Raw genomic sequence first — 26072 nt, forward strand, 5'->3', positions numbered from 1 at the left:
GCGGATATAACAAAGAAACAATCATGACATAAGGAAATTATATATTTTTGTCCAATAATTTGTATTTGTGAAGAGACAGATATGTATATATCTATCCAGGAGTGGGATCCAGCCAGTTCTCCATGATTCAGTAAAACTGGTTAATAAAATCAAAGAGAGGGGTATAATTATATTCAGGGAGCACAGTGAGGAGCCAAAAATATCAGCGGAAAACTCTACAGAAATGAGTCATGTCCAGGAGTTGTCAAGATGGTCTGGGGTGGATGCAGAAGATAAGGGAACAGAATGTCTACAGTCAAAGAAAATGTCAGCTGTAAGACTTTGGATAAAATGCTTGATTGCAAAGATTTATTGGTACATTTTCTTTTAGATTCTATATATTTATATGGTATATTTGGAACATTGTAAATACTAATATCTTCCCTTATTAACGCTAGGTGCACATCTTTGTCAGCAAAGTAGGGAACCTGTAGTTACAAATTTGAATCCCACTCCTGTATCTATCTTTCCGTCATCCATCTGCCCATTCGTCGATCCATCAGTGTGTCTGTCTATTAGGCCTCATGAACACGACCGCATCAGTTTTGAAGTCTGAGTGAAGTTCACATTTTTTGTTGCGGACCTATGGCCTTCGTTGGGTCCGTGGTCCGCATTCTGCAGACATATTCTACCTTTTTGAGGAACAGACATACGGATGCGGACCACGGACGAACTGAATTCAACAGGTCCGCTAAAAATGCAGACGCAACACGGACAGTATCTATATTTTGCAGATCTGCAATTTGGAGACCGCAAAATACGTACGGTCAAGTGCATGTGGCCTTAGACATATATCAGAGAACAATATATCAAATATCTCTAGTCCTGTAGAGAAAATGACACAAGCAAAGCTCTTTATCATTAGTCTCGTGCTCCATCTAGCTCTGTACACTAATGCGGTCTACCCTGGATATGATAAAAGAAGCTATGAATTACATAATGTAATCACTAAATGTTCAGACAGACGAGACTTGTTTCTAATAAGGAAACAATATCCTGTCAAGCATCCTAATCCTAAATGTGTTAGCACAAGATAGATCCGCTGCGGCAGAGTGTGAATATCTTTATCGAGACAGGCACAGCGTTCGCATACCAAAATCCTCCACAAAGAGAATCGGGGGAGATTTAGAGGAAACTGTAATGCCATCTAATTGGGTTACTACAGAATATAGCAAACAGATCTACAAATACTCTGCGCATCTGAAGAAACTCATAGTAAACCTAGCAAACAGTTCAGTAATATACAACACAAATTTGTAGCTACGTTGATCACTCGTCCCCATACAGCATCGTTTCTGGCCAGCAGATCGTGGTTTAGGCTGAGTTCACATCAACGTTCAGCCTTTCCGTTCTCCTGGTCTGTTATAGGAGCAGAAGAACGGAAAGGACGGATTTGGCACATAACTGAGCCAAATGGGAGCCTACGGACCTCATAGACTACAATGGGGTCCGTTAGGTTTCCGCTCAGTCATGCATGCAGGACTTAGGTGTCCGGTCATAGGAAGATTTTTGAAGCAGAGACATAACGGACCCCATTATAGTCTATGGGTCTGTAAGCTCCGTTCAGCTGAGTTATGTGCCTAATCCTTCCTTTCCATTCTCTTGCTCCTATAATGGAGCAGTAGAATTTAAAGGCTGAAAGCTGATGTGAACTCCGCCTTACACAGAGCAAAGTGCTGCTCAGAAGAGATGATTTTGAAGTCTAAATCAATGACCATTCATTCAATGGATGATCAGCTGCACCTTTATACAGGGAAATTATCAGGAAGGAGCGTTCCTAGGAATGCTCCTTCAAGATAATTGGCCTAATCATTAGCCCATGTAAAGGTCTTTTAGTCTTAGACCGATAGAATAACAGCACGGGTATGGCGGTAGATAGTGAAGAAGAAATAGTTATATGGTGTTGCAGCACTGTGGAGAGCTTTGTGGGCGAGACTAAGGGTACGTGGCAATCAATGGCCGCACAATTTTGCGGTAAAATTGTGCGGTCACTGAATGCTGCAGGTGAACGTGGATTGGCTGCATGCGGCCAGCCACACTACAGGGTTGTACCCCGATTGGTTTAAATTGTATTCTATAGTGAATAGACCACCAATGCAGTGACGGGCACAGACTGGAGGCATCATAGTGGCTGGACAGAAAGAGAAGCCTGGATGCTGTATTCAAGATTAACTGGAGAGAGGAGCATTTAGTGAGGAGAAGACCAATTATTATTCAGTTACAGCAATCAATAGGGAAAATATAATAAGAAAGATATAATTATATAATAGATATTTATGATCCATATTTATAAGCAGGCATAACAATTCAAATAAGCCTAAAACCAAGCCCTGCAGCTAGCTAGTATAAAATATTAGGACTAGATTGGCCAACTTCACATTCTTCAAAAAAGAAGCTAAATGGATGATTTGTAAACTGGCCAGCATAGGGTTTTCAGATGCTGTATCCCTTAAGAAGTGTTTTTCATCCGCTGTCATTAGATCATGTGTCATCCATCACAATGTGTCAAGTCATTGCACTCCAATAATCAGAAAGGCAGCCAGTCATCTCCATTTGATAATGCATCAACCAGACAGCATAACACATGATGGCATAATCCAACCTTTACCCATACTTACAATGTTCAGAAGAAAAGAATATGCCACCAAGACAATGAAGAAAGAGCAATGGGACCGCACACCGTGTAGTGCGAAGGTGCCACAAAGGACTCTTCAGTACGAATACTAGTACAATGAATTTGCGGCACACTTCTTAGAAGATGCAAATCAGGTTTATTCATCTGTATGACAATTTCACATTATTCTCAGCATGAATCAATGAAGTCTCTGATCATTTGGAATCCATTGTGTCTGATAAAATTATCCTGACCTATGTATAAATTGGATATTAAGGTGGATTTACGCTGCTCGATAATCGGGCATATATTTGGGAACGAAGGTTCCTGCAAAAGCTTGTTGCAATGGGTCCGCATTCGTATGTCCGTTCCGTAGCCCCGCAAAAAATATAGAACATGTACTATTCCTGTCCGTTTTTCGGACAAGGACAGGCATTGTTACAATGGATCTGCAAAAAAAGGATGCGACACGGATGTCATTCAGACGTCATCCGTATTTTTTGCGGATTCGCATTTTGTGGACCGCAAAATACATACGGTCGTGTGAACGTAGGCTAAACAGCGATCTGCTGCCCAGAAACAATGATTCTGTATGGGGACGAGGGATCGCAATAGCAATGCCTCGTCCTCATACCGTGAAGGAGATCACTGTAAGCACCTGACCTGACACCGGACATCTCAGTTTTAGGTCTCTTGCACACGACAGTGTGGCTTTTTCAGTATTTTGCGGTCCGCAAAAAACGGATCCACAAAAAATACGGATGACGTCCGTGTGCATTTCGGAACGGGACTGCTGGCCCCTGATAGAATAGTACTATCCCTAATAATAGGACATGTTCTATCTTTGAACGGAACGTAAAAACAGAAATACGGAAACAGCATACGGAGTACCTTCCGTTTTTTTTGAGGATCCATTGAAATGAATGGTTCCGCGTATGGTAAGTAAAAAGACGGAACGTAAACTGAAAAAAAAAAACTTTTGTGTGCAAGAGGCCTTAGTAAATCCTTCAATTCCCCATAAAGTAACATATTTTGTCCAACTCTGCATTGTTCTGTTCCTGCAGAATAAATCTACAGCTGGGCATTGCCATTCCCCTTGTAAAAGTGAATGTATCCCTTCAGAGTCTGGCATGGTCGGCACTGGCTGGATACAACGTGCAGGGACATGCCTCCAACTGGTAATACCCAGGTGTCAATTCACAGAGCAATAACAGAGTAACAGCATATGGTTCTGAGAAAAGATGCTGTAAAACTGTTACTTTCATGAACAATTGTTATTTGATATAGAATACTAAGACAGGAGTGGTGGTCTTTAAAGGGCATCTGTCAGAAGATTTGTACCTATGACACTGGCTGACCTGTTACATGTGCGCTTGGCAGCTGAAGGCATCTGTGTTGGTCCAATGTTCACAGGGCCAGGCAGTGTAAACATGATCACAACGCCTGGCCCTGTCAATCAAAGTACAGAGGTGCGGCAGTGGCAGAGAGAGCAGAGCCTCTAGGTGTAACAGTAACGCCCCCATTGCTCCTAGAAACTCATTTGCATATATTAATACAAAATTTTTCAAAGCAATGTGCACACATGAACATGGGACCAACACAGAAGTCTTCAGCTGCCAAGTGCACATGTAACAGGTCAGCCAGTGTCATAGGTACAAATCCAGATGCCCTTTAAGGGTACTTTCACACTTGCGTTAAAGTTTTCCGGTATTGAGTTCCGTTTTCCGGGATTGAGTTTTTTTCCTCAATACCAGAAAAAAAACTGATCAGTTTAACCTAATGCATTCTGAATGGAGAGTAATCCATCCGGTATGCATCAGGATGTCTTCAGTTCAGTCACTCTTACGGTATTTGGCCGGAGAAAATACCGCAGCATGCCGCGGTATTTTCTCTGTCCAAAATTCCGGAACACTTGCCGGAATGCCGGATCCAGCATTATTTTCCATTTAAATGCATTATTGCCGGATCCAGCACCAAGTGTTCCGGAAAATCGGATCCAGTTTTCCGGTCTGCGCATGCACGGATGCGTATCCGGATCAGTCTACAAATGCTATCCGTTTGCACACGGATTTCAAGATCCGGCAGGCAGTTCCGGTGATGGAACTGCCTGCCGGATCTTCACAACGCAAGTGTGAAAGTACCCTAAAACAGTACCTGATCCAAATTTGCAGTCAGAAACTGAATTACTCATATTAGAAAAAAAATGCAACCAAGCATCACCAAGCTATAATGCTTGGAAAATGTTGTAATCGTTGCAAGATCACATGTCACTTATTCCTTTAATAAGGAAACCAAGATTTTATAGAACTGTCCTCAAAGCAATTCAAAATATAAAACACACCAGTCTCATATGAAGACATTCCTCAGAAACTGATAAGAACCTAAGGAGGAATTTATCGAGCCCTGCACTACGGAATTCTGTCTGGACGGAAAGTCGGCGACGTTATCTATGGAAATTGATTTCACTCCAGATTTACTGTTGGGACTTTAAAAGAAAATAAAACGTCACAATACAAGTCTCAAAATCATGTCTTTAGAGGGTGGTGCAGAAAACTGGAGTAGCATTTCTAGACAAAAGTGTTTAAAGTTGCGCCAAATTTAAAAGACAGCCCGCAACCTTTGATAAATTTGGTGCAAAGTGCTACAACGCAGACTCTGCAAAATGGGCTTCAAATATTCCCCTCATGATAAGTTTTGACCTTTATAATAATTTCTGCACAGTTTAGGACAATAATAAATTGCCTGTAACTGACCACAACTTTCATTCTTAACACATATAACTGTGGTGTGATGGTCTGAAATAGATTACAACTGATGACAATATAGCCACCGACAATACATTTTAGCATACGTTTGTGCTTCTAAATGTACATTTAAGACACAGGACCCGGCACATAAGATTTCCTTTGACCAGTTTTCTCTGAGAAGAGTTCAAAAGGTATTTCTGGGGAGCTGACATTTTATCACCTCTATCTTTTACTCAGATTCTCAAAGTATGTTTAACCCGTACAGTACCAGCGCCATACAGGAGCTGCGCCTGCCCGATCAGCTGCAGGGGTCCAGCAGTCACTGACAGCCGGACCCCTGCTATATGCGCCAGCATCAGTGTTTTCACCTGTGCACGTGCAAGGTTTGTGGAGGGAGTTTCCATCCGATCCCCGTGCTGATGTATTGTAATGCATTGTACAGAGGATCAGACCCCCAAATGTTGAAGACCCAGAGTGGGACAAAAAAGAAAGTAAAAAAATAAAGTTTTACACAATAAAAAACAAGATTTTATTCTGTTCAAAAAGGCTTTCACTGAGTAAGACTTAACAAAAATAAAAATAATAGACATATTGGGTATCGCCGCATCCGTAACAACCTGCTCTATAAAAATATCACATGATACGCCCCCTCAAGTGAATGCTGTAAAAAAGAAAATGAAAAATTTGGGGCTAAAGCAACATTTTATTGGAATAAATGAAACTTTTCCTTTTCACAGCCAAGTGTTTCCAAATTCCGTAAAACACTTAGGGGGTCAAAGTGCTCAGTACCCTTTTAATATATTTTTTAAGGGGTGTAGCTTCTAAAATTGAGTCATTTATGGGTGGTTTCCATTACGAAAGCCCCTCAAAATCACTTTGTAACTGAATTGGTACTTAAAGGGAACCTGTCACCTGGATTTTGGGTATAGAGCTGAGGACATGCACTGCTAGATTGCCGCTAGCACATCCGCAATATCCAGTCCCCATAGCTCTCTGTGCTTTTATTGTGTAAAAAAAATGATTTGATAGATATGTAAATGAACCTTAGAGGAGTCCTGTCTCCTCCATGCTTGAGAAATAAGTCCAGTGTTCTCAGACTCTGAGCCCAGCCAAGCCCACTGTGAAGGAGCTTTCTCCGACTGAGCCCAGCCTAGCACCACCCCGCATTCTCCGAATCTCCTCCTTGCTCCCCGACGTCACAAAGCTAGAGCACCGTAATCTCACGATACGTGAGCTAGCGCATGCGCAGTTCGTTCCGTGAGGCTGATGCCAGCACAGGGAAGGAACACTATGATGACACTGCGCATGCGCTAGCTTACACATCGCGAGATTACGGCACTCTAGCTTTGTGACGTCGGGGAGCAAGGAGGAGATTCGGAGAATGCGGGGCAGTGCTAGGCTCCTTCACAGTGGGCGTGGCTGGGCTCAGACTCAGAGAACGCTGGACTCATCTCTCAAGCATGGAAGAGACAGGACTCATCTAAGGTTAATTTACATATATATATATATATATATATATATATATATATATATATATATATATAAATATATATAAAAAATAGTTTTTTCGACACAATAAAAGCACAGAGAGCTATGGGGAATGGATATTGCGGATGTGCTAGCGGCGAGCTAGCAGCCCATGTCCTCTATACCCCAAATCCAGGTGACAGGTTCCCTTTAAAAAAAGGTTTTGGAAATGTTGTTGAAAATTAGAAAAATTGCTTCTAATGTCCTAAAAAAAAAAATATTACATTTACAAAATGATGCCAAAATATAGGGGAATATTTATTGATAACTATTTTATGAGATATTACTATCTGTCTAAAAAGAAGAGAAATTCAAATTTACAAAATTGTGAATTTTTCTAAATTTTGAGTAAATTTTGGATTCTTTTATAAATAAAGGTGAAATATATCGACTCAAAATTACCGCTGTCATGAAGTACAATGTGTCACGAGAAAAACTTCTCAGAACGGCTTGGATAAGTAAAAGCATACCAAAGTTATTAACACATAAATTGACGCAAGCCAGATTTGCAAAAATAGGCCTGAGATTTAACGTGAAAAGTGGCTCTGTAGTGAAGGGTTAAAGTGAACCTGTCACCATGAACATGCGTGGTGAGAGGAGAAAAACAAAAGGATCCTGGACCAGCACTTTCAAACTATATTCCTTTTATTTATATAAAACAAAACCAATTATTTTTTTTTTATTTATTTTTTTCTTCTTTCACTACCATGAAATCGTAGGCAGCAAGTTATAGAGCAGAACAGATTGATATGTACGTTTATGGGAAAAGATTCAATATAACTTAACGCGTAATTTGTAAATTTAAAGTGGTTCTGTCACTTCAGCTAATGGGATTTATCAGGTAGCGAAATTTAAGTGATTGTCCATTTTGCCTTCTATGCTGGCTTGATTGATTTTTCCATCACATTATACACTTCTCGTATCCAGGGGTTATGACCACCCTGTAATCCAGCAGCGGTGGTCGTGCTTGCACACTATAGGAAAAGACAGCGTCCTCTCTAGTGGCTGGGACTGTGGGAGTGCACATAGGCCGTAGCTTTTTCCTATAGTGTGAAAGCACGACCACCGCTGCTGGATTACAGGGTGGTCCTAATCCCTGCATGCTTAGTCTTGCAGAGTTAGCCATTAATCATCACCTACATGACTCTCTAGCATACCGAGCATACAGAGGTTTAAATAAATAAATGAATAAATGAATAGTCAATCAATCTGTTCAGCTTCTTCTGCTCTATATAAAGTGTTACATGCAGACTGCTTAGCATTTAGTGGTGAAAGGTCCCCTTTTAAAGAGGTTTTACACAATATTTAAAGTGACAACCAACATGGCCGTACTTCATACTGTCTCGCCAGATGCAGATTAATAATTAAGAACACACCTTAAGGATTTAGTATGTTCAATTACCTGTGATCTAGATGACTGAAATCTTGCAAATTCAGTTCCCTTGTATCTTGTGTTAAGTATATTGTATCCACATCCTACAAAGATTAAATTAGCTTTTCATTTATAGAAGACAATTATTTTGTAAGAGAAAATTAACACTTTTCTTATTTCTTTGCAAAAAGAAAAATTAACGGTGGCCATACACATTCGATGAAATTCATCCAACAATCCTTTGTGTATAAAGGCCACACTACTTTTCCATGACTACAGATGTTGGGGAAGAAGGATCTGGCACGTTGACAACGGCTTATTCCCCTCTCCTATGAAAATAAACCTGCACACTCAGCCGAGCTTGCATGTATATTGGGAGAGTCATAGAGAAAAAAAAAAATATATATATATATATATATATATATATATATATATATATATTAGCCAAACAAGCATCCCCTTACCAGTTTAATTCATATGACCAGCTGAAAAAGGGGTTGACCAGCTTTGGCAGCCTTTCTGGTTTCCCCATCCCCTACATCACCGATCTGTGGAGGAAGGCATACTTACCTGCTCTTCGGAGCTGGGTTGCGGCTCTTTCAGTCCACTGTTGTGTTCTTGGCAGAACATCACTGGGTCACGTACTGCTTTGGGGGCACATCACCACTGCAGCCAGTCATTGGTTGCGGCAGCACACATGAACTCTGTCCACTCCAAAGGAGGACAAGCTGGGGCAGGAGGGCCAAAGGAGGACAAGCTGGGGCAGGAGAGCCAAAAGGAGGACAAGCTGGGGCAGGAGAGCCAAAAGGAGGACAAGCTGGGGCAGGAGGGCCAAAGGAGGACAAGCTGGGGCAGGAGGGCCAAAGGAGGACAAGCTGGGGCAGGAGGGCCAAGACCACAGCAGTGAACCGAAAGAGCCGGAACCCAGTAGCAGGGAGGCAGGTAAGTATGCTTCCCTCCAAAGGTCTGACAAAGTGGGGGCGGCAGCCAAATCTAGACAACCCAGTTACACCAAGCTACTTATCATTGCACCTTACTCATTTATGGCTCAAAATAATGTTTTCAGTTGGTCTTTAGTAAAAAATTTCCACAGTTCCTTAACTTTCAGTGCATCTGCAGACTATCTTACCTTCTATTTTACAGAAAATCTGTCAGGAAGCTGCTCTTTATTCTGAACGCCTGACAGCTCATAAACACTTATTATATCTAAATTCTTATCACAGAGAAGAACATGGCTTAACTGAATGTTTAGGAGCTGTCTGGAGTTCAGAGATAAAAGGGGTATACATCAAGAGCAGCTCCTTTATGAAGTTTCTGCAAAACAAGAAGCAAGATAGTCTGCAGATACACTGAAAGTGAAGTCTGTAGAGCAAAAACTGTTGAACATTTTTAATAAAGAGCAAAGGAAAAAAAATTGCCCAAAATGAGTAAAATGCAATGATAAAAAAAATGCCCCTGAAGTTGTCCATAGCTGTTAAGCCTATGTATAACAGATTGCTGAAAAGATCCATCATTACCCATGCATACATTCTGATGCAAGATTTTCTTTCCATTCACAGAGTAAATAGCAATTTATTGACCTACCCACTGTACTTCTTCTCTGTAAGGCATCGAAAGCCAGTCACAAACACACGCATACATCTGTGAAAACCCACCTAAAAAGTAAAAAACAAAACAAAAACAGATGAGTAGAGATTCAGAATTGAGCTCACTTTTATTCGTATTTCAATGTGCTGAGTAACTTTAGTTGCATACCACAAGGGCCTACTTCTGACACCGTCTGGCTATCCCACAGAGCTTGCAAATTTGCCAGTCTGTCAGATGGTTCCATGGTTACTTTCTTCATAATTTTTCTGTAAAAAATAAAAATAAAAATAAAAAAATAAGGAAAACAATTCTTTGGATATCATTTTGTAAAATTTTAAAACTAAACAGTATGCTGGACACATGTACCATGCAGTCCTCAGCAATATCAGGCTACTACCTGACAGATAATAATAAGACACTAGGGCAGATTTACTAATAGCATCGTACTTTACACTGTATAAGAATACGAATCCCAGTCTTACTATTAGACAAATTTACTATTCTGACGCATGGACCGCCAGAGCCAAATTCATGTGTGTAAAGACCCTCAGGGAAAAAACTACCAGATCAATAACGGACTATGGAAAAACCTCACAATGTCAGTTTATATGGGGCTGCTCCTCTTAACCTAGATGCACAGTCATATGAGAATGTAAGATGCCCCTCTGCGATCTAGATGTTGGCTGTGCAGTCTAGAAAAGCAAAAACATGCAAGCGAATACCACCAATGTAGCACAGCAGCAACAAGAGCACTAAACCTACAGTAAAAATTTCTGAAAATGTTACTATTAGGGTGGGTTCACACTAGCGGTAGGGATTCCGTTATGGCTTTCCGTTATAACGAAAAATAACGGAATCTATAAGACGGAAGGACGGATCCGTTCTTTTGCCCATAGACTTGTATTATGACGGAATGCAAAATGGAAGCCTTTAACCACCTCAGGACCGCCGTACGCAGGATTGCGTCTTTGCGGCGGTCCTGTTGTTCTGGGTGGACGCGCCGGTGCGTCCTCTCGCGAGACGCGAGATTTCGTGCATTGCCGGCCCGCGCATGCGCATCGCGGGCCGGCAAAAGTTAAAGAAGTATTTCGTCACCAGCCTGCCAGCAACGATCATTGGCTGGCAGGCTGGCGATTTTCAAAAAAATCGAATCAGAAGCCAGATAACAGATCATATTAGTAAATATGATCTGTTATATGGCTTGTCTGCTCCTGTGCTGGTCCTTTTCGTCGGTTGGATCCAGCAGAGGAGCAGACTTCACAGTGAGTAGCACCAACACCACACTTTAGCCCCAGATCACCCCCCTGCACCCCAATTAACCCTTTGATCACCCCTTTGATCGCCCCTGTCAATCACTATTGAAAGGAAAAAAAGTGATCAGTGTAAACTGTCACTTTTTTTTTTTCACTAGTATTGGCTGTTAGGTTTTAGGGATAGTTTAGGCCCCTTGGTTAGGTAGTTAGCGTCAGTTAGCGCCCAGCCCACCGCACCGCAGTCACTTTTATTCGCTGATTAGCGTATCGCTAATCAGCATTTGTACTTTTATAGTATCTGTAAGTGATCAAAACTGATCACGGTCAGATCTATAATAGTATTAGTGTCACTTTAGTTCGCCCTCCACCCAAAACGCAGTGTTTGCCCGATCAGGCCTGATCGGTCGCCCACACGTGCGTTCACCCACGCCCGCCCCACCGCAGTGACAAAAAAAATTTTGTTTTTTGATCACTGCACATTCACTTTACAAGCACTGCGGCGATAAAAAAATCAGTTTTGATATTTTTTATCAACCGCAGCGGCATCCGGTACTTCGCTAGCCTCCCCTTTGTAAGACAGGTTTGCTTTTTTTCTTGGGTAGTCTCAGGGAATACCCCTAAATTTAGTAGTCCAAATGTCAAACAGGGGGTATTCTTCTGAAGAGGCCCACAGGATTCTGACCCAGTCGGATGAGGAGTGGGAACCCTCATCTGATGAATCTAGCGGGTCAGAATATGAACCTGTGGAAAGCAGTGGCTCTCTGACCCAAAGTTCGGACGAGGAGGTGGAGGTCCCTGGCAGCACCAGGCGTACCCGGCCCCGTGTCGCTAGACCACAGGTTACGCAGGATCCGTTTCAAGAGCAGCAGAGTGGGGCTGTCGCTGCCGGATCACGTGGTGAGGCATACACCAGCAGCGCAGCCCTTCCTGGACCTAGTACCAGCACTGCCGTACAACATGGTGACGTGGCGAGCACCAGAAGGGCAGTTGAAGCTGGTACAGTGGCACGTGCACTAGTTACCCCGTCGCAGCCACCGCGCAGACAGGCCCGTAGAGCCCCTAGAATCCCTGAGGTGCTGGCAAACCCTGATTGGCAGTCACCAACTTCAGCCGCACCTGTAGTTCCCCCTTTCACCGCCCAGTCTGGAGTTCGGGTTGAGACGGCTCAAATCGGTTCGGCCCTGGGATTTTTTGAGCTGTTCTTGACTGCGGAGCTCTTGGACTTAGTCGTGGCAGAAACAAATCGGTATGCCACACAATTTATATCCGCCAACCCGGGAAGCTCTTATGCCCAGTCTTTCCGGTGGAAACCAGTCCAAGTTTCCGAAATTAAAATTTTTTTGGGCCTTCTCCTCAACATGGGTCTAACTAAAAAGCATGAATTGCGGTCATATTGGTCCACGAACCCAATTCATCACATGCCCATGTTCTCTGCTGCTATGTCCAGGACACGATTTGAGACCATCCTACGTTTTCTGCATTTTAGCGACAACACCACCTCCCGTCCCAGAGGCCACCCAGCTTTTGACCGGCTCCACAAAATTCGGCCCCTCATAGACCATTTCAACCAGAAATTTGCAGATTTGTATACCCCTGAGCAAAACATCTGCGTAGACGAGTCCCTAATACATTTTACCGGGCGCCTTGGCTTCAAACAATACATCCCAAGCAAGCGTGCCCGGTATGGGGTCAAATTGTATAAGCTCTGTGAAAGGGCCACAGGCTATACCCACAAATTTCGGATCTATGAGGGAAAAGATCAGACCCTGGAGCCGGTCGGTTGCCCTGACTACCTGGGGAGCAGTGGGAAGACAGTCTGGGACTTGGTGTCACCCTTATTCGGCAAGGAGTACCATCTTTATGTGGACAATTTCTACACAAGTGTGGCCCTCTTTAGGCATTTGTTTCTAGAACGGATTTGCGCCTGTGGCACCGCGCGAACTAGTCGCGTGGGCTTCCCCCAACGGCTTGTAACCACCCGTCTTGCAAGGGGGGAGAGGGCTGCCTTGTGTAACGAAGAACTGCTCGCGGTGAAATGGAGAGACAAGCGTGACGTTTACATGCTCTCCTCCATTCACGCAGACACGACAATCCAAATTGAAAGGGCAACCCGTGTCATTGAAAAGCCCCTCTCAGTCCACGACTATAATGCGCTCATGGGAGGGGTGGACTTCAATGACCAGATGTTGGCTCCCTATTTAGTTTCCCGCAGAACCAGACGCTGGTATAAGAAGGTGTCTGTATATTTAATTCAATTGGCGCTGTACAATAGTTTTGTTCTCTACAGTAAGGCTGGGAGAACACGATCTTTCCTCAAATTCCAGGAAGAGATCATCGAGAACCTCCTTTACCCAGGAGGTTCCGTGGCCCCATCCACCAGTGTAGTTAGCCGTCTACACGAGCGACATTTCCCCAGTGTCGTTGCTGGTACCTCAACCCAACCGCCACCCCGAAAAAAATGTCGTGTCTGTAGCAGGAGTGGAATAAGGCGTGACACCCGCTATTTCTGTCCTGACTGTCCTGACCACCCTGCCCTATGCTTTGGTGAGTGTTTCCGGAAGTACCACACACAGGTACACCTAGCATAGGGATTGCATCTCACAGGACAGGCACACAGGGCTATTAGGGCCCTTTTACTCACAGCTGCTGCAAACCTCTCCTTTCACCTGGGATAAAGTGCATAATGTACTTCGCCACATCTTTGGGCAATTTGCGCTTTGCACATTGTCCCATGGGGAAGGAGAGGTTTGTTCTATAAAGGTAAAAAAAACTAAACAAAAAAAAAATTACCGGTAAGTAAAAAAGTTAAACGTTCAGTTAAAAAAGTTAAAAAAAAGTTTCTATGTTCTGTTCAACAGTTAATAAATTTATTGCGTTGCGGCCTGGTTTTTTCTTTTTTGTTTTGTTTTTTTTACCTTTCAGGTGGACCAACCGATCGACTAGCTGCAGCACTGATGTGCATTCTGACAGAAGCATTGCGCTGCTGTCAGATTACACGCAAGTCGGTGTATGCGGCGCTGCAAGACGAGATTTCTCCTCTGCAGTAAAAGATATGTTTGCCGAGGCATATGAGCTGAGGAGGTGGCGGTGTTCATATACTTTGGCAAACACTTTGTATATATAAAAAAAAAAATCCCGGCAATGATTTATTCATCCACATCGATTGATGTGAATGGAGAAATCTGGTTTGCCAGGGCATACGAGCTGAAGTGGGTATGGATGTTGGGCGGAGCTCCTATGTCCTGGCAGACGCCTTTCCCCTCCTTTTTTTTTTTTTGGCAGAGATTTTTTCATCCACATTGATCGATGCGAATGAAGAAATCTGTGCCGTTCATTTTTTTCTTTCAGCCCAGAGGCTGAACGGAAAAAAAAAATCTCATTACCCGTATGCTCAATATAAGGAGAATAGCAGAAACTCCTAATGCTGGGCATACATGTAATGATTGTGGAGACCCTCAAATGCCAGGGCAGTACAAACACCCCACAAATAACACCATTTTGGAAAGAAGACACCCCAAGGTATTCGCTGAGGGGCATATTGAGTCCATGAAAGATTGAAATTTTTGTCCCAAGTTAGCGGAAAGGGAGACTTTGTGAGAACAAAATCAAAAAAATCAATTTCCGCTAACTTGTGCCAAAATTATTTTTTTTCTATGAACTCGCCATGCCCCTCATTGAATACCTTGGGGTGTCTTCTTTCCAAAATGGGGTCACATGTGGGGTATTTATACTGCCCTGGCATTTTAGGGGCCCCAAAGCGTGAGAAGAAGTCTGGTATCCAAATGTCTAAAAATGCCCTCCTAAAAGGAATTTGGGCCCCTTTGCCCACCTAGGCTGCAAAAAAGTGTCACACATGTGGTATCTCCGTATTCAGCAGAAGTTGGGGAATATGTTTTGGGGTGTCATTTTACATATACCCATGCTGGGTGAGATAAATATCTTGGTCAAATGCCAACTTTGTATAAAAAAAATGGGAAAAGTTGTTTTTTGCCAAGATATTTATCTCACCCAGCATGGGTATATGTAAAATGACACCCCAAAACACATTCCCCACCTTCTCCTGAGTACGGAGATACCAGATGTGTGACACTTTTTTGCAGCCTAGGTGGGCAAAGGGGCCCACATTCCAAAGAGCACCTTTCAGATTTCACAGGTCATTTACCTACTTACCAGACATTAGGGCCCCTGGAAAATGCCAGGGCAGTATAACTACCCCACAAGTGACCCCATTTTGGAAAGAAGACACCCCAAGGTATTCCGTGAGGGGCATGGCAAGTTCCTAGAATTTTTTATTTTTTGTCACAAGTTAGTGGAAAATGATGATTTTTTTTTTATTTTTTTTTTTCTTACAAAGTCTCATATTCCACTAACTTGTAACAAAAAATAAAAACTTCCATGAACTCACTATGCCCATCAGCGAATACCTTGGGGTCTCTTCTTTCCAAAATGGGGTCACTTGTGGGGTAGTTATACTGCCCTGGCATTCTAGGGGCCCAAATGTGTGGTAAGGAGTTTGAAATCAAATTCTGTAAAAATTGACCTGTGAAATCCGAAAGGTGCTCTTTGGAATATGGGCCCCTTTGCCCACCTAGGCTGCAAAAAAGTGTCACACATCTGGTATCCCCGTACTCAGGAGAAGTTGAGGAATGTGTTTTGGGGTGTCTTTTTACATATACCCATGCTGGGTGAGATAAATATCTTGGTCAAATGACAACTTTGTATAAAAAAATGGGAAAAGTTGTCTTTTGCCAAGATATTTCTCTCACCCAGCATGGGTATATATAAAATGACACCCCAAAACACATTCCCCACCTTCTCCTGAGTACGGAGATACCAGATGTGTGACACTTTTTTGCAGCCTAGGTGGGCAAAGGGGCCCATATTCCAAAGAGCACCTTTCGGATTTCACTCGTCATTTTTTACTGAATTTGATTTCAAACTCCTTACCACACATTTGGGCCCCTAAAATGCCAGGGCAGTATAACTACCCCACAAGTGACCCCATTTTGGAAAGAAGACACCCCAAGGTATTCCGTGAGGGGCATGGCGAGTTCCTAGAATTTTTTATTTTTTGTCACAAGTTAGTGGAAAATGATGATTTTTTTTTTTTTTTTTTTTTTTTTCATACAAAGTCTCATATTCCACTAACTTGTGACAAAAAATAAAAACTTCCATGAACTCACTATGCCCATCAGCGAATACCTTGGGGTCTCTTCTTTCCAAAATGGGGTCACTTGTGGGGTAGTTATACTGCCCTGGCATTCTAGGGGCCCAAATGTGTGGTAAGGAGTTTGAAATCAAATTCAGTAAAAAATGACGAGTGAAATCCGAAAGGTGCTCTTTGGAATATGGGCCCCTTTGCCCACCTAGGCTGCAAAAAAGTGTCACACATCTGGTATCTCCGTACTCAGGAGAAGGTGGGGAATGTGTTTTGGGGTGTCATTTTATATATACCCATGCTGGGTGAGAGAAATATCTTGGCAAAAGACAACTTTTCCCATTTTTTTATACAAAGTTGTCATTTGACCAAGATATTTATCTCACCCAGCATGGGTATATGTAAAAAGACACCCCAAAACACATTCCTCAACTTCTCCTGAGTACGGGGATACCAGATGTGTGACACTTTTTTGCAGCCTTGGTGGGCAAAGGGGCCCATATTCCAAAGAGCACCTTTCGGATTTCACAGGTCATTTTTTACTGAATTTGATTTCAAACTCCTTACCACACATTTGGGCCCCTAGAATGCCAGGGCAGTATAACTACCCCACAAGTGACCCCATTTTGGAAAGAAGAGACCCCAAGGTATTCGCTGATGGGCATAGTGAGTTCATAGAACTTTTTATTTTTTGTCACAAGTTAGTGGAATATGAGACTTTGTAAGAAAAAAAAAAAAAAAAAAAAAATCATCATTTTCCGCTAACTTGTGACAAAAAATAAAAAGTTCTATGAACTCACTATGCCCATCAGCGAATACCTTAGGGTGTGTACTTTCAGAAATGGGGTCATTTGTGGGGTGTTTGTACTGTTTGGGCATTGTAGAACCTCAGGAAACATGACAGGTGCTCAGAAAGTCAGAGCTGCTTCAAAAAGCGGAAATTCACATTTTTGTACCATAGTTTGTAAACGCTATAACTTTTACCCAAACCATTTTTTTTCTACCCAAACATTTTTTTTTAATCAAAGACATGTAGAACTATAAATTTAGAGCAAAATTTCTATATGGATGTCGTTTTTTTTTGCAAAATTTTACAACTGAAAGTGAATCGTTAAATTTCGATTAATAACAAAAAAAGTAAAAATGTCAGCAGCAATGAAATACCACCAAATGAAAGCTCTATTAGTAAGAAGAAAAGGAGGTAAAATTCATTTGGGTGGTAAGTTGCATGACCGAGCAATAAACAGTGAAAGTAGTGTAGGTCAGAAGTGTAAAAAGTGGCCTGGTCTTTCAGGGTGTTTAAGCACTGGGGGCTGAGGTGGTTAAAAGGCATCAAAACTGATCCGTCAGGACTTTGTTTTCCGTCTTGCATAACGGGACCCAGACGGATCCGTTGTGCTTTCCCATAGACTTCTATTAGGACAGAAAGCAAACAGAATATCTTTTAAAGGCTTCCATTTTGCATTCTGTCTGGGCATTCCGTTATTTTCCACTATAACCATGTTATAACGGAAAGCCATAACGGAATCTCTAACGCTAGTGTGAACCCACCCTTATAAGGTTTCAGAACTGGAAATATTTGAGACACTGCAGCGAACACAAAGAAAGACATTTTTCTCAACATCATGTCACTAAGACCACTGAAGAACCCTATAGCCAGATGTATTTTCTGCTATCACAGCTCAGGAGGCAGTTATAAGATGAAACCGAGAATGTGCGGCCTTCTCAGAGACACGGACAAAGACATAAGAAAAATAACAAACAGCAGGTGGCGCTATACAGGTACAATTTATTGACTAACGCAGTGGCTATACAACATTTTTAATTACATGCAATTACAAAAAGTATTCAGATCCATGTGCTGGTTTGTAAACTGTAGAATATTTTTCGTGGGACAACCTCTTTAAGAAAAAAGGCAGTTGCCCATTGTTCCACCCCCGCAGCTTCAGGTCCCCAGCAGAACTGAAGTGTGATGTCCTGTCCGTGGTCACATCTACCACTGTAGCTATTCACTGGCTCCAGTGGTGATGTGTCCCCATGACTACGGAGGCTCTGAGGTTAAGTCACCACTGAGGCCAATAAATGGCTGCAGTGGTGTATGTGACCACAGAAGGACAACAAACTTCCAGTCCACTGGGGATTGATAGGAGAGGAAACAGGAGTCTCGGCACTGGAAGGGAGTGGTGGTGAAAATGCAAGAGATTTTTCTTATGACGTAACTAAAATGTTTTTTTGGGTTGGACAACTGCAAGGCGATATTATTTGCATACAATTCCTAAAAGGCATGTAACAAAAATGCTGATGCAGTTAATGCCTGCGTCTCAAGGGTCCTTTACACGGGCCGAGAATTGAAAAGATCATAGTTAAGGAGCATTCATAGCGATCTGGCGGTGTAAATGCACCGCCGATTACCCGATGAACGAGTGTAACTCTCGTTCATCGGATAATTGGAGCGTTAGTGAAGCACAATAATCCTCGTTTCCCGACAGCAGATGGTGCTGTGTACAGCAACACAATCTGCTGCTGGGAAACGAGTCTGGCATTAACGATCGCTCCTCCTCATACTCTGGAGGAGATCGCTGCATGGTCTCTTCCGCTAGCAATCAGTAGATTTTCCGGAAGGAACGCTTCCTTCCCGACAATCTGCTTGTGCATCGTCCTGTGTAAAGAGACCTTTAATCAAGCTATATTTTGCAAACATATTATATCTATACTGTAATGTTTCCCCTCACACATCCCTAAATTTGTCTACCATTTATTTAAAAGACAAATAAAAAGGTAACTTTGTACAAATCCGGTGTAATATTTACAAGTAAAACAAATGGCAAAAATACATCCTGATGATTCACAATAACTTTTCCATAAGCTGGTAATATCTATGAGTGATTTCACATTCAGTGAAGCCTGCGGAGTGGCAGAAGGCTGGCTAATAGTTATACTTATTTCTACATTTTAATTTTTATTATTCACATATTTGTAACTGTCATATATGGGTGAATTATCCTCTATGTCTCATTGTTTATAGGTTAAAGCCAATCCTGCCAGATCCCAAAAATGATGCCTGTCATTTCCTTTTCTAATCAAACCAACCAACACAAATATAAAACAAAGCAATCCAAAAGCAATGGAGTACCGATAGAGAGCACTGCCTAGTCCCTCGTGTCCAGTATCAGTCCCTTGCCCACAGCAAGACACTTAAAAAGGAATACTTTCTAGCAGAAAGGTAATTCTTTTTTACGCTCAATATTCATAGAAAACATAGTAGAAATAACAGTAGGTGTAGGATTGAGATGACAGTATGACAGCTCAATTGTTCTCATGATAGTCCTAGATAAAGATGCCAACAGAAGAGCATTGCACTAGTGTAATGTGTGACTACAGGAGGACTATCTCTGGTCGCAGTGACGTCTGACTGAGAAAGTTAAGTGACCCTGTTTGTCGTGCTAACAGTCCAAACATGGAGGAAGTTAAAGAGCCAGGACAGGAAGTAAAATACATGGAGTGACTTCAAAAAAATCTTCCAGAAAACCAACCACAAATTTTTTATTAAAAAATGACAGACTATTTATATACAGGTTAAAGGGGTTCTCTGGGAATTTACTAAATAAAATTCCTGAAAATATTACTTTATTATAAATTTATTCCCAAATACTTTCATTAGTTATGATGGCTTGTTTTGTCTAGAGAGCAATCATCAGGAGAAATAAAATGGTTGTTGCCCTATTAGTATACACATAAAACCTGTCCTGATAGAACAGCAGGACAAGTTATTTCAGAACACTGAGCTAAAGAGCTGCCTCATCCTCCTCTCTGCTCTGCTTGTCAGGGATTACGATTCTGAATACAGATAATAAATTTAGCTGAATCTCTGTAGGAATGGAGTTCACGAGGAGACGTAGAGTGGATGTACAAGACAGACTGTGGTAACGTGGGGCTGTGGTAATATAGCCAATTGCTGCTTATCAGCCCCACCCCCATCCTCCTCTTTGTACTTCATGTCTTCTCGTGAACTTCATTCCTACAGAGATTCAGCTGAAGATCTTATCAGCTGTATTTAGGATCATAATCCCTGACAAGCAGAGCAGAGAGGAGGATGAGGCAGTTCTTTAGCTCAGTGTTGTAAAGTAACTTGTCCTGCTGTGTGATTAGGACAGGTTTTGTGTGTACTAATATGATGGCGGACATTTTATTTCTCCTGATGACTAATTCAATTTATTTGGGAATATATTTATAATAAAGTAATATTTAAGTATTTTTAGTAATTTTATTTTATCAATTTCTGGAGAACCCCTTTGATATATGAGAAAAATGCTATATCAATTCATTAAGCCTTTCTGTACAACAAAACAATTTTATAAAGCCGTTCATATACTGATAACTTTTAGTACATACACAGGTGCCAATCCTGGAAATATCTTTCGAAGACAGGTGCCAATATGTGCTATGACTTCATTCACATCATCAGAAGAAACCATCTTCAAGGATATGTTGCCTTTTTCTGTTTCAACTACCAACTGCAAAACACAGAAGCAGAGTACATAAAGATGTGGAATCTCGTAGGAGTACACACAGTAATGGATTACCTTTTCACATATCGGAGTGAACTGCAGGAGGGTAGGCTAAAGCACCAAGATGGTTTGAACTGTCTTTACTGCAATTTATAGAATATTTCAAGAGCATTTTTAAAAACGGTCTTCACATTCCTTTCATGCATTTAAGACCACATTACTGGCTTTTTGCCTTCTTTGAAAGTAATGGCCCTCATACACATCAAAGAAAAGTTGTCAGAACCCATTGAGTTCAGGGGTCCAGCCAACTACTGTATCTTATGTGTATCAGGGCCTTCTGACTCTTCTCTGACAGATGAGGTTGGTGAAAGAAGGATTTGGCATGTTGAATTTCAAAGATGTTAGGCAGCGGCTTTCTCACCTCTCCCCGCTGAAAACCCATGTGCGCTCATCTGACAGCTTTTGAAGGTTTTTGAGCACCTTCACGGGAGAAGACGTAGCTCCTTACTTCACTGATGTTACAGCACACACGGTCATCGCACACAAGGATTCAGAAGCACAGACAAGTTTTACTTAATGCGGAAGATGGCTTCAGATTACTAAACATGCTCCCTGCAGCCACAGAAGCATTCAGATAAGAGGGAGGCCAGAGGTTTGCATTGTTGGGTTCGGACCAAAGACCACATCTGCAAGGAGTTTGCATGTTCTCTAGATTATTAGCCCCAGTGGGGATGGTGAGCAATGACGGCCCCTGTAGAGCACTGCAGAATATGTGGGCGCTACATAAATGAAGGAACAAACCTTTTTGGTTAGTTGGTATACTTTGATGCATCCCTCACAGATCTGTCAGAAATAAATGCGAACATTACACACCCTCTGTACTAAAAGAGTAACAGAAACCAGGTGTAAGGTGGCAGGTTCTCCACATCAGAACTGCATGGCACAAGCTAGGGTTAAAATAGGCAATTTTTCTAGTTAAGGCTACTTTCACACTTGCTGTAGCCTTTTCCATTTTGGGCAAAAACGACAGCACGCTGCGGTTTTTGTCCAGCCGCCTCTCCGCATGTTTGCCATGCTGCAGCCGGACCTCTGGCCCGCTCCCATTATAGTAGCAATCAGTGGTCGGAGGTAGGGGTTGGAAATAGAGAGGAGTGGGTCTTTAGTGCAATGAGAGATATAGCAACGCCCTCGTTGCACTAAAGCCTCATTTGCATATTGCTAAAAAAATATATATATTTCTTTGCAGGGAAAACGCAGATCTACGAACCAAGGATAGCATTGTAATCAAGTGCGGAAAACCAATTTGACACTGTCCTTGGTTACATAGGGACGTCACTGGTGACAGACTTCCTTCACGATATACCAAAGCGATACACTATTATTGCTATACTGTCAATTATGACCCCCCTATTAGTACTTTGTTGGGCTACCGTTTGCCATCGCCTATAAATTGTAATGTCCAGCACTGCGGTGACAGAAGGAATATGAATAGAAAAGAAGCTGGTAATGAGCACATGGCTAGAGGTTATTATATTGGTAAAGTGGAGGTTTCCACCAGAAACAGTAACATTCTTTAGTGTCTTCTGAAATAAATAGATCAGACAGAGAGAAAATCTTTGAAAGCACACCACAACTGGTTCATATATCACACAGACTATCCCTGGAGACGTAATTAAAGAATAATGTAAGGGATGTGCCCTGCATTAGACTGTAACGCGGGCCTGGCGGCTGTCAGGAGTGTCACTTACGTGGAATTATTCTCACCTATTCTTATTCCCTTGGACCATATTTTTCTAGAAATGCTACATCAATGACATGAAACATTTCTGCTGTCTTTATTATATTGCATTGAGTCCTGTATAGGAAGTGGCCCTTTAAAAATAGCTGCAGTTGTAATACTATAATGATAACTACGTATTCTATAAAAGACATTCATACACACATACATACAAATACCCATCCATGCTTGTACAAAACGGATTTAATTCAAATTATACTCTATTTCTGTTGTAAGATGAGAGTCCTGGGATGCGGATCCACACCAGCAATAGTACTACAGACCAGTGGGCTAAGAAATCAGTTATTTAACAAGGAAATATTTTGGCTTGTTTCCATAAAAAATAAAAAAAATAAAAAGGAGGTTTCACTGTATTTTAAGATTCTAGCTACTTGGATTATTGTGAAAAAAAAATGGGCAGTGACAATCAGAATAGGACTGCTCAGTGCAGAATTGGGGTATGTTCACACATGATGTGTCTGCATGCAGAAAACCGCAGTCTATTACCGTACCAGCAAAGTTGATGAGAATTTACAAAATCTCATCCACACACTCATTCCAAATGGAATTAGCACACAACTTGACCTGCGTGAGCATTTTAAATCTGCGGGGTATTATCTCTCCTTGGGGAGAGAGCCCCTTAATCGGCATGAGGAGACTTATAGGCCATACATGCTCCACTGGAATTCTGGGAAAAATGGGATGCAAATGAGCTTTTAGCAAGCTCTGCCTCTAATGCCACCAGATATAAGATAGCTATCCTATATGTCAGTTTTTGACCCTTTAAACAGGCCTTGAGACATGACTGATATTAAATAAGCCCGCACCTCATCTGCAGACGGGGCGATTGCCCCTCATCAATGCAGAGCAGAGAGTACTGACTTAACTAGGTGGGTGGCCTGCATGTCCATTTATGATGCAAATTCTCAATGCAGATTTCACTCTTGCAACGCAGAGGATAAAAACTGCAGCAAACCCACAGTATTTATATACACTGCTCAAAAAAATAAAGGGAACACAAAAATAACACATCCTAGATCTGAGTTAATTAAATATTCTTCTGAAATACTTTGTTCTTTACATAGTTGAATGTGCTGACAACAAAATCACACAAAAATTAAAAAATGGAAATCAAATTTTTCAACCCATGGAGGTCTGGATTTGGAGTCACACTCAAAATTAAAGTGGAAAAACACACTACAGGCTGATCCAACTTTGATGTAATGTCCTTAAAACAAGTCAAAATGAGGCTCAGTAGTGTGTGTGGCCTCCACGTGCCTGTATGACCTCCCTGCAACGCCTGTGCATGCTCCTGATGAGGTGGCGGACGGTCTCCTGAGGGATCTCCTCCCAGACCTGGACTAAAGCATCTGCCAACTCCTGGACAGTCTGTGGTGCAACGTGACGTTGGTGGATAGAGCGAGACATGATGTCCCAGATGTGCTCAATTGGATTCAGGTCTGGGGAACGGGCGGGCCAGTCCATAGCATCAATGCTTTCGTCTTGCAGGAACTGCTGACACACTCCAGCCACATGAGGTCTAGCATTGTCTTGCATTAGGAGGAACCCAGGGCCAACCGCGCCAGCATATGGTCTCACAAGGGGTCTAAGGATCTCATCTCGGTACCTAATGGCAGTCAGGCTACCTCTGGCGAGCACATGGAGGGCGGTGCGGCCCTCCAAAGAAATGCCACCCCACACCATTACAGACCCAATGCCAAACCGGTCATGCTGGAAGATGTTGCAGGCAGCAGAACGTTCTCCACGGCGTCTCAAGACTCTGTCACGTCTGTCACATGTGCTCAGTGTGAACCTGCTTTCATCTGTGAAGAGCACAGGGCGCCAGTGGCGAATTTGCCAATCTTGGTGTTCTCTGGCAAATGCCAAACATCCTGCACGGTGTTGGGCTGTAAGCACAACCCCCACCTGTGGACGTCGGGCCCTCATATCACCCTCATGAAGTCTGTTTCTGACCGTTTGAGCAGACACATGCACATTTGTGGCCTGCTAGAGGTCATTTTGCAGGGCTCTGGCAGTGCTCCTCCTGTTCCTCCTTCCACAAAGGCGGAGGTAGCGGTCCTGCTGCTGGGTTGTTGCCCTCCTACGGCCTCCTCCACGTCTCCTGATGTACTGGCCTGTCTCCTGGTAGCGCCTCCATGCTCTGGACACTACGCTGACAGACACAGCAAACCTTCTTGCCACAGCTCGCATTGATGTGCCATCCTGGATAAGCTGCACTACCTGAGCCACTTGTGTAGGTTGTAGACTCCGTCTCATGCTACCACTAGAGTGAAAGCACCGCCAGCATTCAAAAATGACCAAAACATCAGCCAGGGAGCATAGGAACTGAGAAGTGGTCTGTGGTTACCACCTGCAGAACCACTCCTTTATTGGGGGTGTCTTGCTAATTGCCTATAATTTCCACCTGTTGTCTATCCCATTTGCACAACAGCATGTGGAATTGATTGTCACTCAGTGTTGCTTCCTAAGTGGACAGTTTGATTTCACAGAAGTGTGATTGACTTGGAGTTACATTGTGTTGTTTAAGTGTTCCCTTTATTTTTTTGAGCAGTGTATTGTATTTTGTGGGAATTTTTATAATGTGTAATATTTTATTTCAGGAATGGTGGAACTGGTCTGTGCAAGCAATTCTCTGTTCACACTGGCAGAATCGGTTCTATTTTGACAGGATTCATGACCAGTATGATGAACGAATGCCTTTTCATCCATTTTACAATGAACCCGAGCAGATGCCGTAGTTGGGTTTCCTTTTCTATTTCTGGACTAACTATTTTATTCTGCCCATCAAAATGTAACAGAAAGCTTCCAGAACAGAATCTAAAGCTGGTGTGAACAAAGCTTAAAACAACTGTTCTCAGCCTGTAGGCCAAAACCACACCACCTCCAGATCTGTCCCATCCATAAGTAAAAAAGAGGTCAGGTTATTTTAGTAGATGTGTCTGCTAATGGCTACTTTAGGTGCCATTACCGGACACAATTTTGGGAGGAAAACCCCTTATATTTAGTCCACAGGATTCTCTAGACAGACTGGACAAACCTCTCTGGTAAAGAGGACTTGAGAGCAAAGTGGCTTGGGACTAGTAATATCCTGTCAACAGGGCTACAAAGATTTTTTTTTAGACAATGTTGATGAATGAAGCTCTAGGTCAGGCATGGCAAACCTGCGGCTCTCCAGCTGTTGTAAAACTACAACTCCCACCATGCCCTGCTGTAGACTGATAGCTGTAGATTGTCTGGGCCTCAGGTTGGCCATTCCTGCTCTAAGGGTACATTCACACCTAGGTTTTTAGTGTTGTTGTTCTGCACTTTAGTGGTTTTAGTGGAATTTTTTACTCAAAAATTCTTTGTGGTAAAAACGCCAGCTTCAGTTGTTATCTGTAGGTCTATGGGAAATAGGACACATAAGCGTTTTTTTTTAGCTATTGGCGTTTTTGTTAATTTTTTTGCTTATAGTTTTTATGGCTTTATC

At 42.4% G+C, this 26072-nt stretch overlaps 1 protein-coding gene across 1 annotated transcript in view; it reads right to left on the reverse strand.

Annotated features, from left to right (window-relative positions):
- Window positions 1-26072, reverse strand: part of CARMIL1 (capping protein regulator and myosin 1 linker 1) — a 361872-nt gene that overhangs the window by 226787 nt on the left and 109013 nt on the right. The window contains exons 5-8 of the mRNA XM_040433531.1: window positions 20690-20811; window positions 10055-10152; window positions 9884-9954; window positions 8330-8403 (exon numbers count right to left, since the gene is read on the reverse strand). Coding sequence (XP_040289465.1) covers window positions 8330-8403; window positions 9884-9954; window positions 10055-10152; window positions 20690-20811 — 365 coding nt within the window. The remainder of the gene's footprint in view (window positions 1-8329; window positions 8404-9883; window positions 9955-10054; window positions 10153-20689; window positions 20812-26072) is intronic.

Source organism: Bufo bufo, chromosome 5 (genome assembly GCF_905171765.1).
Source record: "Bufo bufo chromosome 5, aBufBuf1.1, whole genome shotgun sequence".
NCBI classification, from domain to species: domain Eukaryota; kingdom Metazoa; phylum Chordata; class Amphibia; order Anura; family Bufonidae; genus Bufo; species Bufo bufo.